At 40.8% G+C, this 15,313-nt stretch overlaps 1 protein-coding gene across 5 annotated transcripts in view; it reads left to right on the forward strand.

The window, feature by feature from the left end:
* Positions 1-10,958: 10,958 nt before the first annotated feature.
* LOC137208979 (protein FRA10AC1) overlaps positions 10,959-15,313 on the forward strand; it is a 40,744-nt gene continuing 36,389 nt past the window's right edge. Inside the window, exons 1-4 of one of the 5 annotated variants that reach the window (XM_067709969.1) lie at positions 10,959-11,014; positions 12,062-12,131; positions 13,709-13,785; positions 15,123-15,218. In XM_067709969.1, coding sequence (XP_067566070.1) covers positions 13,709-13,785; positions 15,123-15,218 — 173 coding nt within the window. In that variant the 5' untranslated portion in view covers positions 10,959-11,014; positions 12,062-12,131. Of the gene's footprint in view, positions 11,015-11,131; positions 11,287-11,713; positions 11,957-12,061; positions 12,132-13,708; positions 13,786-15,122; positions 15,219-15,313 lie in introns of those variants that run through there. The other 4 variants (XM_067709968.1, XM_067709965.1, XM_067709967.1 and 1 more) reach the window with 4 other exon arrangements.

Below are 15,313 nucleotides of genomic sequence, written 5' to 3' on the forward strand. Positions count from 1 at the left end.
TCTTTCTGACTTACTTCACTCTGTATGACAGACTCTAGGTCCATCCACCTCACTACAAAGAACTCAATTTCGTTTCTTTTTATGGCTGAGTAATATTTCATTGTGTGTATGTGCCACATCTTCTTTATCCATTCATCTGTTGATGGACACTTAGGTTGCTTCCATGTCCTGGCTATTGTAAATAGAGCTGCAATGAACATTGTGGTACATGACACTTTTTGAATTATGGTTTTCTCAGGGTATATGCCCAGTAGTGGGATTGCTGGGTCGTATGGTAGTTCTATTTTTACTTTTTTAAGGAACCTCCATACTGTTCCCCATAGTGGCTGTATCAATTTACATTCCCACCAACAGTGCAAGAGGGTTCCCTTTTCTCCACACCCTCTCCACCATTTATTGTTTGTAGATTTTTTGATGATGGCCATTCTGACCGGTGTGAGGTGATACCTCATTGTAGTTTTGATTTGCATTTCTCTAATGATTAGTGATGTTGAGCATTCTTTCATGTGTTTGTTGGCAATCTGTATGTCTTCTTTGGAGAAATGTCTGTTTAGGTCTTCTGCCCATTTTTGGATTGGGTCGTTTGTTTTTTTGATATTGAGCTGCATGAGCTACTTGTAAATTTTGGAGATTAATCCTTTGTCAGTTGCTTCATTTGCAAATATTTTCTTCCATTCTGAAGGTTGTCTTTTCGTCTTGTTTATGGTTTTCTTCACTGTGCAAAAGATTTTAAGTTTCATTAGGTCCCATTTATTTTTGTTTTTATTTCCATTTCTCTAGGAGGTGGGTCGAAAAGGATCTTGCTGTGATTTATGTCATAGAGTGTTCTGCCTATGTTTTCCTCTAAGAGTTTTATAGTGTCTGGCGTTACATTTAGGTCTTTAATCCATTTTGGGTTTATTTTCGTGTATGGTGTTAGGGAGTGTTCTAATTTCATTCTTTTACATGTAGCTGTCCAGTTTTCCCAGCACCACTTATTGAAGAGGCTGTCTTTTCTTCATTGTATATTCTTGCCTCCTTTATCAAAAATAAGGTGACTGGGCTTCCCTGGTGGCACAGTGGTTGAGAGTCTGCCTGCCAATGCAGGGGACACGGGTTTGTGCCCCGGTCCGGGAAGATCCCACATGCCACGGAGCAGCTGGGCCCGTGAGCCATGGCTGCTGAGCCTGTGCGTCTGGAGCCTGTGCTCCGCAACGGGAGAGGCCACAACAGAGGCCCGCGTACCGCAAAAAAAAAAAAAAAAAAAGTGACCATATGCATCACTGCTATTTTAGTAATAACCTTTCTCCTACCAACATTACCCAGTTCTAACTAACAAGCCAAATGTCTTTCCTCCTGCTGCAAATTTTTCTGAGCTTGAACTTGATCTTCACTTGCTGCTTCTACTTCTTATCCACGTATTTCCTTTTTAATTCCCGGAAATTTCCCAAGTTCCACTACTGAAACTCTCTGGAAAATTTTAAATTACCCTCTTCCCAAATCCAGTGGCCTTTCTTTATTATGTAATAATAGCAGTTAACATTGATTGACTTTTAACTGTGCTCCAGGCATTGTGCTAAGCACTGCGTATATATAATATATATATAAAATCTCATATGAAGATTGTCCTTATATCAATTCTATGTAGAAGGTATTATTTCAGATTTTAAAAAGCTAGGGCTCATAGAGGTTAAATAATTTGCCTAACAGCTGAAGCGAGGGAACCAGAATCAGACCCAGCTCTAATTCTACATCCCACGTCTTTAAACACGACTTGGAACATACATCCCTAAGCACCTATTAAAATGCCAATTCCTGGCTCCAGAGACAGAGGTTCCAAACCAGGGGTGGCTGAGGCCTAGGAGTCTGAATTCTTAATAACCCCCCACGTGCTTCTGAGGTGGGTATTCCCAGAGGCACATACATTCTGAGAAACAGTCCCTCTGTATTGACATAATGGGCCACTTCCTTTCTTTAAACACTTCCCTCGGTTGCTATGATACAACATTTTTCTCTGGCTCTGTGGGCTCTTCTAGTCTGCTGTTCTCAATCTCCTGCTTCCTCTCCTACCCAGATCAATGCCCCAAACTCTGCCCTCTGCCTTCTCCTTCCTCTCCTGCCTGTCCCTAGGAGCCCGTTCACTTGCAGCGCTCCAACTTGGGCAGATGGTTCCCAACCTTGCCCTTCGTGTGCCAGCATCCTGGTGAGAGTCATGGAGCAGCACGACATGATTTTGGAACAGTGATGACCTATTGCCCAGACCCTGGACAAAAAGGTGAGGCAGGTGCCATTGATCCTGGTGCCGCATTGCCCCACACCACCCTTGGACTTTCCTCTTGCCTGGAAGATCCCTGTGTTTTGCAACTTTCTGATCAAATCAGTTCAGCAAAAGAGCTGATTATTTTACACAGTCACACTAATGTGTTAATTCTCCCACTCATTTGCATTGTTAAAGCCGTTTTTCTCTTTTTCTGGGTTCAACTGTTGTTTGCATGTTGACATTTCAGGCTTCACTTAGCAGGTAGCGGGTATTTAGAGGAAAACTGGGACCAAAGAGGAAGGAGGGTGAGTTGGTTTGGGAGGGCTCCTTCTCTTACCCTTGAAAATTTTTGAACCTGAGACTCAAAGGCAGCTGGGAGGGCAGGCTTTGGCCTTTCCGGCCTCCTGCACACCAGGGCAGCGGTAAACAGTAATTGCGGCTGCTGCAGACCTGTCCTAAAAGTGCAGAGGGTGAGGACAGACTGCAGAGCAGCTACTTGGCTGGCTTCCTGCCACACTCCACACTCGGAATGGCTGGCTTCTCTTCATCTTTCAAGTATCAGCTTCAATGTTCTCTTCCGAGAGATCAGTCCTGACCACCCCGCTTACGTAGGCCCCTCTGGGTGATTCTCTGTGATGGCAGCAGTTTTCCTTCATTGCATTTTTCACAGTTTGTAATTATCCTACTTGTTTATTCATTTGTTCTTCCTGTCCCTGTTTGGACAGTAAAGCTCAAGAGGACAGAGACTATTCAGCCTTGTTCCCCACTGTGCTTGTAGCATAATGCTGGCTCACAGTAAATATTCAGTGTTTGTAGCAGGAGTGGCTGGATAGCTACACCTCCACCACCTGGCCCTTAATGACTAGTCCTTGAACTGAACTAACTGCCCCCCGCAGCTATCCCAGTGCTGAAAGACTGGAGGCAGTTGGAGAGCAGCTTGCTCACCTCACTGCCGGGATAATGCTGGGAGTGGCCTGGGGTGGCATCAGGAAAATTTATGGAAGACTTTGAAAAAGGAAAATGGATTACTAGGTATCCTGTCTAGCACCCAATCAAGTTATGAGACTTTCATTGTCTTTGAGCTATTTTATACAACTTTTTAAGTTGTATAAAACTGATAGCAATACAAATGAGTCACGTCAATAGGGACACAAATGCATTTTGTCTAGTGGAGGTGCAATTGATTACTGCCCTGTGGGTATTGATCAGTTTTGCATCCATTTGTAAATTCATATTAACTTTCCTGATTGCCTATATATGTGTGTTCTCTAAATTCTCCTTTGAACTGGGGGGGTAACATCTTGCTGCTTGCCTCATGAATTAGCTAAGTAAAAATCTCTGATGTGCAGTAATTTTATATGTGTACAAGAGTCATGATTTTAGCCTTTTAAAAAAATTATCTTTTTAAATTGGATTTTATCAAAATCAAGAACTTTTGTGCATCAAAAAATACTCTCAAGAAAGTGAAAAGACAACTTATAGGATGGAGAAAATATCTGCAAATTGTTTATCTGAAAAGAGATGAATATCTGGAATCTATAAAGAATTAAAACTCAACAAAAAAAACACAAAAAACCCAATTCAAAACTAAGCAAAGGACTTAAATAGACAGTTCTCCAAAGAAGGTATTAAATGGTGAATAAGCACATGAAAAGATGCTCAATATCATTAGTCATTAGGGAAATCAAATCAAAACTACAATGAGATACCACTTCATACCGATTAGGATGGCTATAAAAAGAGAAAAGAAAAAAGGGGGGGGGAAATAACGTGTTGGTGAGGATGTGGAGAAGGTAGGAATATTAAATGGTAGCTGTTGTGGCAAACAGATTGGTGGTTTCTCAAAGATTAAGCAGAGAACTCCCATATGACCCAATAATTCTACTCCTAGGATATATCAAAATAATTGAAAGCAGGGGACTCGAACAGATATTTGTATACCAGTGTTCATAGCATTATTACTCACAGTAGCCAAAAGGTAAAAATGACCCATGTCTGTCAACAGATGAATGGATAAACAAAATGTGATATAGATAGATAGATAGCTAGCTATGATGAATATTATTAAGCCATTAAAAAGATATAAACTGGGGGCACATAAGCATGTAGATGGTCCTCTGAGCCATGGGAATGGCTGACAGAGTAGGGAGAGAAGAACACCCAGCCCCAACCCTGCAGAACATCAGAGCCTATGAAGGCATAGGCTGAAGATGAGGAAAAACTTGAGTGTGGTATCATGGAAGACAAGACAGACTAGAGACCTTACTCCTGACGTCTAGCGTCTCACTGCCCAGTGACTTGGGGTCACTTCAGTGGCTGCTTAATTCTTGTGCTGTGAGAGGGCATCATTCACCAGCTAATAATTCTGTTCATAAACAATATTTTATTTTTATTTATTTATTTATTTTTGCGGTACGCAGGCCTCTCACTGTTGTGGCCTCTCCTGTTGCGGAGCACAGGCTCCGGGTGCGCAGGCTCAGCGGCCATGGCTCACGGGCCCAGCCGCTCCGCGGCATGTGGGATCTTCCCGGACCGGGGCACGAACCCGTGTTCCCTGCATCGGCAGGCGGACTCTCAACCACTGCGCCACCAGGGAAGCCCCATAAACAGTATTTTAAACAGCACACTTTATTGTCAGAAATTGTGCAAAATATTTAATATAGGATGCATAAGGACATGATCAAACAAAAAACAAATCTTGACTTAGCTGGGAGAGACGTTTTTCAAAAAAATTTTGCAAGGGGGCCTAGAGGGACTATTGTGATAAGGAAGGAGGGAGGACAATTGCAACAGGGAGAAACTGCAGGGGTCTCCAGGGTCATGCAAATACAGGGTTTTTTTGTTTGCTTTTTGGTCTTATTTTAATAGAGAGGCACACAGGGCTGGAAAGAACCAAATGTGGGAAATTTGAATGAAAGTGTGGCACGATCAGACTGTAGATCAGAGAATATTTTATGCTGAGCCCAGTCTGTTCTCTGTATGCTGGCTCAGGCTGATAATGGGCCAATGTTCAGGGGCTTGGAGGGAGGAAAGCAGCTCAACCAAAGTTTGGTTAACAAGCATTTCGATCCAGTTGATCAGTGGGGATGAGCAGTTCAGTTCATCATTTATAAGGCAAAGAATGGGAATTTGTGGGGGTCTATGTGTAGCTTTGTCATAGGTTAAACAGGGGGCATCTGAGGCTTATTTAAGTCATATGGGAAAGAGTGGTTCTTTGCAATAAGCTCTCTTCCAGATCACAAAATCTGGGAAATTCCTTTAATTGGCCCTGTTTTCCAGGAGCAAAGGGCTCAGGCAAAATTCAGCATTGTCACTGTGTGCTGGGATGTGAGTTCCATGCCCCCAGTCGGGGTGACACCCTGGGCCTCTCAGTTGGCATAGATATTCCTCTCCAGGGACTTACAGATTACCCCTTGCTGTAAGCCCCCTTTCCCGAGTGTTTATTTAAGTCTTTTGATTCCTTCCTTGAATGAGTGTCCATGCCTGACTTACCAGGAGTCTGTTTTATTCTCAAGAATGCATCCCAAACAGGCTCAGAACCTCTGCTGCAAACCACCACCGCCGAAGTGCAGTCCTGAGGTCGAAGGATTACCCCTTGGAAATCTGCATCCCATGGGCTGAATTCAGCTCACAGAAGCGCTTTGGCCCAAAGGGTGTTTTGCTTTGATTTTTAAACTTGAATTGGATGCCAATATTAAAAATCAGAATATTGAATCTAAAAATCCAGATTGCCACCTTCTCTAGAAAAATGGATTGCATTTCTATTGTATGCCTCCTATACTATTGAACAAAATTCCTGACAATAAAGTATGCCATTGAGAAAGTTCCATTTATGGATCCCGGGATTACTTTGGGTGCTGTTGCTTTTATATGGCCCTCCATCTCCTGTTTACCACTGTTCCTCAGAGCCTATTCAGTCATTTAGCTTATCCCTCTGTGTTTAAGTGTTTCCATTTCCAACTATCAGTTATCACCTTCAGTATCAGAACAGCTAGTCAAAGAGGTTTTAGTTTCAGAGAATATGTTAATTCAGGGATCATTGAGGAAAATTGCTTACTATTTACATCTGGTTGCCTGACCACATAATAATATGTATCCTTAAATACACAACAGACCTACTTCACTGGACGTTTCACTTGACTATACAACACACTCTCTACACAGTTAATTCGTGTTCACAAACTGTGAAGTCGTGTGATATGTATTCTTATGAAACCTTGTACATATGTAATTAAATTTGACTTTCTCCTGGTAATCTGTCTCATGTCAATTTAATTCTTAGACCAGCCAGAAGAACTTAGAAAGATAGAGGTTTTCTTTCCTCCTCTATAGCCTCAATGGGGGGAATTATGTCTTTTCCATGATTATAGGCCCAGCCAGCCCTTGAAGAAGGATCCAGAGTTACAGCAGCCAACATCTTTCATTATTATAATGTCTCCCTACTTTGCAGTTTCCTGAATGAGGCCTGAAATCTTGATACCCACAGATATTATATGACAAAAAATAAGTGCATCAGTTTTCCGGTGACATTTAGTATTCCTGGTCTCTGCTTCTCATCTCATTGACCTGGTAAGTGTCTCCCTATCTCTCAATCACAAGGCTCCTTCTCCACCACTGCCTCAGAGAGGCGTTTTATAGACATCCTGTCTCTGATCTCGCCTCCTGGGAGCAGGCCTAGAAATGACAGTCAGTTCATTTGGCTAACTGGTATATTGCTGTCTCTCTACTTTGCTTCTCAACGTCCATCCAACCACAGTGTTCGTGCTCTGGCTGCCTCTTCCAGGCACTTACACAAGCGAGTGACCAACCGCTGACCAGATCGCAAAAGATAACAATTAGATTGTGTCTCTGTTCATGGGCTGAGCTGTACTACAGAGGTTGTGGAGCTGCCTTCTGCCAGATCCTGGCTTATAAATGTACAGGAAGTACAGCTGACCGTGCCAAGTGTTCAAAGCCTGGGCAATGTCAGTCCTTTGGGTGCTGACTAGGGTCTTTCTCAGCACTTACAGAGCCCCCATCTGCCTCCATCTTGGTGCCTACAGGAAATTTGTCTTTGGCTATGCAAGCATTTATGTGGCATGAATTCTGAGACCCCAGGAAATCCCACCTATCTACTCCCTAACTTATTCTGCCATGCCTGAAATCGCTTTAATCACCAACACTTCCATTGATCAATTAGAGTCAAAGTTATAAAAACTCTAGGAACCGTTAAATTTTGTAAATGTAAATTCTTTATTGAAGCACAGCATACATACGTAAAAGTACACAAATCATAGGTAGAAATGAACCACTCATGTAGTGAATGCCAGGGTCAAGAAACATTTCCCCAGAAGCCCCGTCCCGCCACGGCCTCGTGCCCCCTTCCAGTCACCTCCTCTATACCCATCAGGGAAATCATTATCCTGACTTGTCACAGATAGATTACTTTTCCTTTTATCTTTTATATGAATAGGATTGTGTCATATGTATTCTTTTGCATATACAATGCTTCTTTTGTTCAGCCTTACATTGATGAGATTCATCTGTGCTAATGCATGTAGTTGTAGTTTGTCTGTTTTTATTGCTGTATAGTATTCCATTGTGTGAATAAGTCGTAATTTATTTAACTATTCTAATGCTGCTGAACATTTGGGTTGCTTCCAGTTTTTGACTTATAAATAGTGCTAGTGCTTTCTAATTCAGGTCTTTTGATGAATATATGTTCACTTTTCTGTTGAAGGTATTCTGAGGAGTGGAATATATGAGACATAGAATATACCCACATTCAGCATTAGCAGATACTGCTGAACACCTTTTTCAAGGTGATTGTACCAATTTACACTCCCATCAGCAGTATATAATAGTTATAGTCATACGACATCTCCATCAGCACTAAGTCTGTCTTTTCCAGTTAGCCATTCTCGTAGGTGTGTAATGGTGTGCATTGTGTTCTTAATTTTCATTTCTCTGATAACTAGTGAAGACAAGCCCTTTGTTTTATGTGCATTGGCTATTTGGACATCTTTTTTGTGAACTGCCTATTCAAGTCTTTAGTGAATTTTTCTATTGGGTTTCTGCCTTTTACTTATTTTTAAAGTTCTTCATATAATCTGACAATTTGATAAATGTGTCTACTGTAATATTTTCTCCCACTCTGTGACTTAAATTTTTTTCTTTTTTTTTGGCCACGATGCATGGCATGTGGGATCTTAGTTCCCTGACCAGGCATCGAACCCGTGTCCCCTGCAGTGGAAGCATGGAGTCCTAACCACTGGACCACCAGGGAATTCCCCTTAACTTTTCATTTTTAAATAAAGTCTTTTAAATGAACCAAAGTTGGTAATTTATTTTTGTCCTTTATGGTTAGCCTTTTGTGTGTCCTATCTGAGAGAATTTCTCCTGCCCTAATGAAGAGATCATGGAATATCATGAAGAGGTTTTCCTGTGTTTTCTTTGAAGGTGACTAATATGTATGGTGTGAATCAAGTTAGCAATTGAGGTTTTTTGTTTTTTTTTTAACCGTAATATTAAATTGGCTCAGAACTATTTATTGAGAAGTCCATACTTAAACCTATGCCATTAATCATAGGATTATATAAGTGTGGATCTGTTTCTAGGCCATACTCCAGAAGAAGTTAATTTTTAAACTAAATCACAAGAATTCCCTCAAGAAATGCTACTTTCCTCAAGTAGCATTTATTATATTCTTATTATGAACTATGCATCATTCTAGGCATTTTAGCTGCATTGTTTCGTTTTAAACCTCATAACCCACTATGAGATAGTTATTACTATTATCTCCATTTTATAGTTGAGGAAATAAAAACTTACTCAATTAAAAACTTGCCCATGATCTCCTAGCTAGTAAGTGACAGAGACCTAACTTGATTGTGGGTCAGGCTGATTTTGAAGTGGAGTTCTTTATTATGCTGTTTCCCAGAGCAGCATTTTTTTTCTGGGGGTGGGGGGAAGGGTGGCAGGGAATAAGGGTGTGTGTATGAGAGGAGGATGATGGCGTGGAGTGGGGACCAACTTCCCTCACCCCCACCACATACCTATCGTAGTATTTTGTTGCTTTATTTGAGTTATATAACATTGGTGTCCATGTAAATTTTCATATTCATTAAAATAGAACATTTTATAGATTGGGAACCATAGGTTCATGCCATTTACCAGGCACTTCATATATGATAGAATATTTTATTGTTTTTTTTTCCTATATATTCGTTCTTTCTTACTAGTCAGGCTTTGAGAGTAAGGAGTGACTTTTACATATTTGTAACCCTGATGATTATGACAGTTCTCTGTCCAGAGCAGGCCCCTAATAAATATTTGCAGTTTTTATAGTTGTTGAGCTGTAATTGCTAACTTGATATTTCCTGATCAGGTAGGTTGTCTATCCTGTATTAATTGTTTTTAGTTCTGATCATGTGATCTATCCCTAACATATATTTTCTATTTTCTCTCTTTCAATAACTGCTGCCTCAAAGGGAGAAATGCAAATCTTTGGCTGAATGATCTGGTAGCAACAGATCTGAAATTCTTAAAATGTTAGAACCAGAAGCTATTTCTCACACAGTTGGTGAGTTAAAAAGAGAGAGAGAAAGAAAGAATTTGGGGCTTCCCGGTGGCACAGTGGTTAAGAATCTGCCTGCTAATGCCAGGGGACACGGGTTCAAGCCCTTGCCCGGGAAGATCCCACATGCCGCGGAGCAACGAAGCCCGTGCGCCACAACTACTGAGCCTGTGCTCTTGAGCCCGCGAACCACAACTACTGAGCCCGTGTGCCACAACTACTGAAGCCCATGTGCCTAGAGCCCGTGCTCCGCAACAAGAGAAGCCACTGCAATGAGAAGTCCGTGCACCGCAAGGAAGAGTAGCCCCTGCTAGCCTCAACTGGAGAAAGCCCGCACGCAGCAAACGAAGACTCAATGCAGCCAAAAATAAAAACAAATATGTAAATTTAAAAAGAAAGAATTTGACAGAGAGAGAGCCACAAAGAGAAAACAGGGTCTTGTAGAGAATCAAGTATTCCCAGTTTCTAGACCCTCACCAGGCCTGTGGCTCTGAGTTCTGTGCTTCTATTTCTTACGTGCAAAATGGGGCTAATAACACTGCATGCAGCACAGGCTTGTTGTAAGAGGAAAATGAAGCAACAGACAAAATATGTTAAGAATGGTAGAAAATGCTATTAAAGGTCACATATTGGTAGAAAGGAAATGAATACCAGGTACAAGTGTGTTTGGTTTTATCAATAATAACTAAAAGAACAGAATAGATATTTTAGATATTTACTAAAAAAGGAACTGCTTGACAAAATAATTCAATATAGTATAATGTTAAATCGTGAGGCTTCCTACTGCTTTAAATATTTTAATAAACGTTTTTACTGAAGTTTAATCTGATTGCATTTTGAAATAATTGAATTTACAATAATTTAACTTACAGATTTTTAAAGATCATATTTACTGCATTGGGTAAAGCAGGTTGTATCTGTAATTTACTGTCAGGGATAGAAGGAGGGCTTGAACTGGTAGATATTTTTATCTACTGTTTGGTGCAAAAGATGTAAAATGAGTGTTACGTGCTAAGGTTTTCACTAAAATGAGCCCGCTGTGAAAGTCAGTGGCGTGCCAGTTCAATTCAACAAATATTTAATTAGCGCTTTTGATTTCCAGGGAACCGTGTTGGGTACCGAGGAGGAAGCAAAGATGAATAGCATCAGCCGGAGGGAGACACGACACGAACCCAGTAACTAGGCTGTAAAGCAGAATGGGGCATCATAATTTAGAAAAGGTAAAACACAGGGAGAACCCGGCAGAGCTTAAAATAATTTAACTTTTCCTGCCTGCATTTTTTTTCTTTCCTTCTTTCTTTTTCTTTTCTTTCTTTCTTTTTTTTTTTTTTTTTTAGTAACTATTGTGGATCTCTTTTCACCTGTGCCAAGTCACTTGTCTGCAGAGGATTCGCGACCCTGTGAAATCGCTCCTATTCCCTCTTCAGCCTCTCCTCGCATCTTCGATGAGCTCCTCTGCCACCAGCACTGCATTTGGAATGGCATCTACTGTGTGGGTGGTGAAGCGATGGAAAGCTATTTCTGTTCTAATTATGAGAACTGTTTTATTGGGAGGAGTGGGGCAGAGGGAGGAGAGGCAGATCGGAGACTGAGACGCTCAGCAAGGTTGCTCCGAGGAGGCGTTTCTAAGGTTACTAGAAAGAGGACGGCAAGTGATATCCAGGCAGGGTTTTTTCTAAAACGAAATAAAATTTCAAACGAGGGGCGTGGGCTTAGTATGAGCTGTGCCACACGAGATTAAATGTTGGGCTTCCCAGAGGGTAATGGAAGAAGGCCCAGGAAAAAACCGAGCGCGGCGACTTTGGTAAAGCTGGGAGCCTCCACCTTCCCTTCCGGCCCTGTTCTCCCGCGGCCTTCGTTTTCCGGGGCTGTTTTGGCTGTAACACAAAGTCGGCGCGCCCGGGAACGGTGTCATTTAAGTGAGACGCGCGGCCGAGCCGGACCGGAAGCAGCGCAGAGCTGGGACCCGTAGGGAGAGGCGGGGAGCGGGCGGCGGCGGCCGTTGTGGCTCTGGCAGTGGCGGCGACTGTGGTTAGGCTACGCAGCCGGGGCGACGGGTCTGGTGCCGCAGCAGCTCGCTCAGGCGGTGGGTTGTCGCTGCAGACGCGGGCAGAGGAGGGAACAACGACTCAGCGGGAGCACTTGGCAGAGGAGGGGAAGGGGTGTGTGAGAAGGGCCTTGAGTGCTTGGGGTCGGGGAGAAAGATCTCGAAACTTGTTTCTCATATGCTACTAGTTGATTTTTGTTTTTTTTTTTTTTGATGGCAGATTCAGAAGACACCCCGCGTCTCCCTTCTCGAATTTCTCTTGGTTCCTGTCAGTTGATTCGTAGCCTGAAGTGAGTGAGAACTTTTTAATGCAACTACTGAATTCAGATGGGTATGGGATGGACGAGAAAAAAACGAGACGGGGGGCACAAGGGTAGGAGGTGGTGTCCCAGGGTGTAGGAACATCATGACGGTAATAGTAGTTAAAATTGGGAGGGTTGTACTGTACCAGACGTTGTTCTAAAACCCTTTATACGCGGTAACTCATTTAATGCCCAGTTCTGTGAGACCGGTACTTTCTTTCATTAGCCTCCCTTTATGGAGGGGGAAACAGGCTCCTAGAGGTTAAGGAGCATGCCCAAAGAAAGACATGAAACGTGCAGAGCCAGCGTTTGCATTCTGTCAGGCTGACCCCAGAACTTATCTCTAAGCTCCCCACAGTGGTTGTCCCCCATCAGAATGTGAAGAAAGTGAGGACATAAGACAAGGTGTGAGAGGCTGGTATGGTTTGAACAGATGTGATAAAACAGTGGAAGCAAGGAGTTGACATGATAAAAAGGTGTGCGATTCAGGTGTGACTTAGTGAGAGTAGAGTTGAAAGTGGCCTAAACCTTCGCCTCAACCTTGGCTGGGGCCCGCCTCTCTCGAATTCTGTGGGGCAGGGAAGAGAGATATGCACCCATACACGTAAGTTTGAAAATGGAATTATGAAGATCACAGACTCATAGGATTTAAAGATTGTTTGATGTAGCCACCTTATTTAGCAGATATAGTCAAATAATCCATCCATCCGCCATTAATGTATATCCCAAATTCTATGTAATGCTGAAACCAGGAGCTGCTTTCTAACACAACTGAGTGACAATTGAGATCTTTCAGTATTTCTAAGAATTTTGATTTAAAAATGAATAGAAACAAGATAAAGTTATCTAGAACAAAGGACAAGGTGGTTTACCTTGAAGAAACTGTTTCAAAGAAAAAGGAAATCTTGAAAGAAGATAGGAAAATTTTTTTATTTTTTTTTTTAAGGAAAATTTTTATCAGTTGATCGTACTGTTCACAAATCCATTAAGTCTAATGGAATACAGTAATCAAAATGTTAGCCTATTCCAGAGAGTCAGTTTGTAGTAGTTGAGATCATGGGCTTAAGAATCAAGTAGATCTGCTTAGCTACATATTTGCTCTGTATAATTGATTTACTTAACTTTGTCCTTGATTTCTTTATCTCTAAAATGAAGGTAGTAGTTCCTAACTTGCAGAATTAGAAGCAGTGTTTGTAAAGAACCTAGCATAATGTCTGGAACAAAGTTGATAAATACCAGCAACCATTATTACTCTGAATCAAATAAAAGTAAAGCATTGCTGAACCTTGTATGCAGTGACATGGCAGCTTCTAGACCTGGTTTTACATGGAAAGGTCAAAGAGTAATCTCCCTTGTTGGTAATTAAAGTGAAAAACATTGATTCATTTTCTGAAGGGTAAGTTTGTTACTTCAAAGTGATTGAAAGTTTTAGATGGCTAGATAACCCCTGATATGCCCAGCACAATCCTTTAAAACTATTGTGGCTTTTAAAGATAACTTATTTTTGAACTATTCTGTTTCCTGAACTGTGGGCAATTTATACTCCTGACTATACTCCTTTACAGATGCATGGTCATGGAGGCTATGACTCTGATTTTAGTGATGATGAACACTGTGGAGAATCTAGCAAAAGGAAAAAAAAGTAAGTAATTTTTTATTGATCTCTGCTTCCGATCCTTTCTAAATTGAGATGAGGTATAAATAATATTTAAAGTTTTGGCATTGTGTTTACATGTGAAGACAGCGATGCTCTACTGGATGAATTTTTGTTTATTAAACTATAATGATTGACTCAAAAATTTGAGAACAGTTATGTAAAAGATAAGAAAGTAATGTTTATGCTGTGAAGGGATTTATGGAAAGGGACGCATAAGGAAAAAAAGGAAATCAGTTAAAGTTCTTAGATTTCTCTGTTGCATCTATTTTTCATTCAACTGTCAAGGACTCTACTTGCAACTGTCATAGCTAAGAAGGGGCTTGGTTGGTTGTCCCTTTGCTAGTACTTGACTGCAAAATGAGGATACTGTGGAGGATGAGATTGTGATGCAGCACAATTCTTAGGATTTTGTGAATGAGCAGACTAAGTGGCCAGAGGAAGGAGTTCATGGAAGTCTTTATTTAATGGAAGAGGTAAGAACTCTTAGCAGATAAAGCCTGAACCTTACAAAGGAGGCCAGATTTTGGTGGAGTAGCTGTGTTTAGGGAGGGGCATTGTTTTCAGCCTTCAGTGCTTAGAAACTTGATTTTATCCATTAACTTAGGAGTGGTTGACTGATTCATATTAACCAAACTTATAAAAATTGGTTTATTATTTGACACTGAAAACAATATATAAGCATACCAATTGGGGTTGAACATTTTTGTTGGGTACTCAGTCTTCATGGATAACCAAAAGAATAGAAATAATTATATAATGAATTACATTTTTATGTAATAAAATGAAATTAAAATGCTTTACATTTTCAAGGTTTTTCATTCAAAAATATTACTTTGTAAGAATAGAATTTGAGCCAATCTAGTTGGATAGTCTTGTGTGCTCTAGGATTATATCTATTTAAGTAACTAGGGCTGATCACCTAAAGTCTATATCATCTATAATCAGCCCTTCTTTTTCCGTTATCAGTTACTGAAAGCTTTGTTATCTCTACTTTGCAAACAAGGAAATTGTGGCACAAAAAGATTAAGTAATTTAAGATAAAGATAATGAATGACAGAGCCAAAATTTGAACCAAGGACCCCAGGTGGTGTGACACCAGAACCCATGCATTTGTTAGTCTCGTCTTCTCCATTTTATAGGTATTAAATAAAGTCAAGATATTAATTAAGCTGTTAAAGGAGATGTAAAATACCTCATTGAAGATCAGTGAGTCTTTAAGAGTTGAATTCTTTAAAACGTGTTCCAATTATGAGAATAATAAAGAAATAGGAAACACTGAGAAAAATGAACTCTTCTAATAATTTTTCTTCTTAACAAACCAGGACAGTTGAAGATGATTTACTGCTCAAAAAGCCATTTCAGAAAGAAAAACATGGAAAGGTGGTCCATAAGCAAGTTGCAGCAGAATTGCTGGATAGGTATGGTACTTCAATGTACATTACTTTTTTTTGGTTCGAGATGTTGGTGATTTGATTATATTAATTAAATATAGACATTTGAATTTGCTTGAAAT

Source organism: Pseudorca crassidens, chromosome 16 (assembly GCF_039906515.1).
Source record: "Pseudorca crassidens isolate mPseCra1 chromosome 16, mPseCra1.hap1, whole genome shotgun sequence".
Lineage (NCBI taxonomy): Eukaryota > Metazoa > Chordata > Mammalia > Artiodactyla > Delphinidae > Pseudorca > Pseudorca crassidens.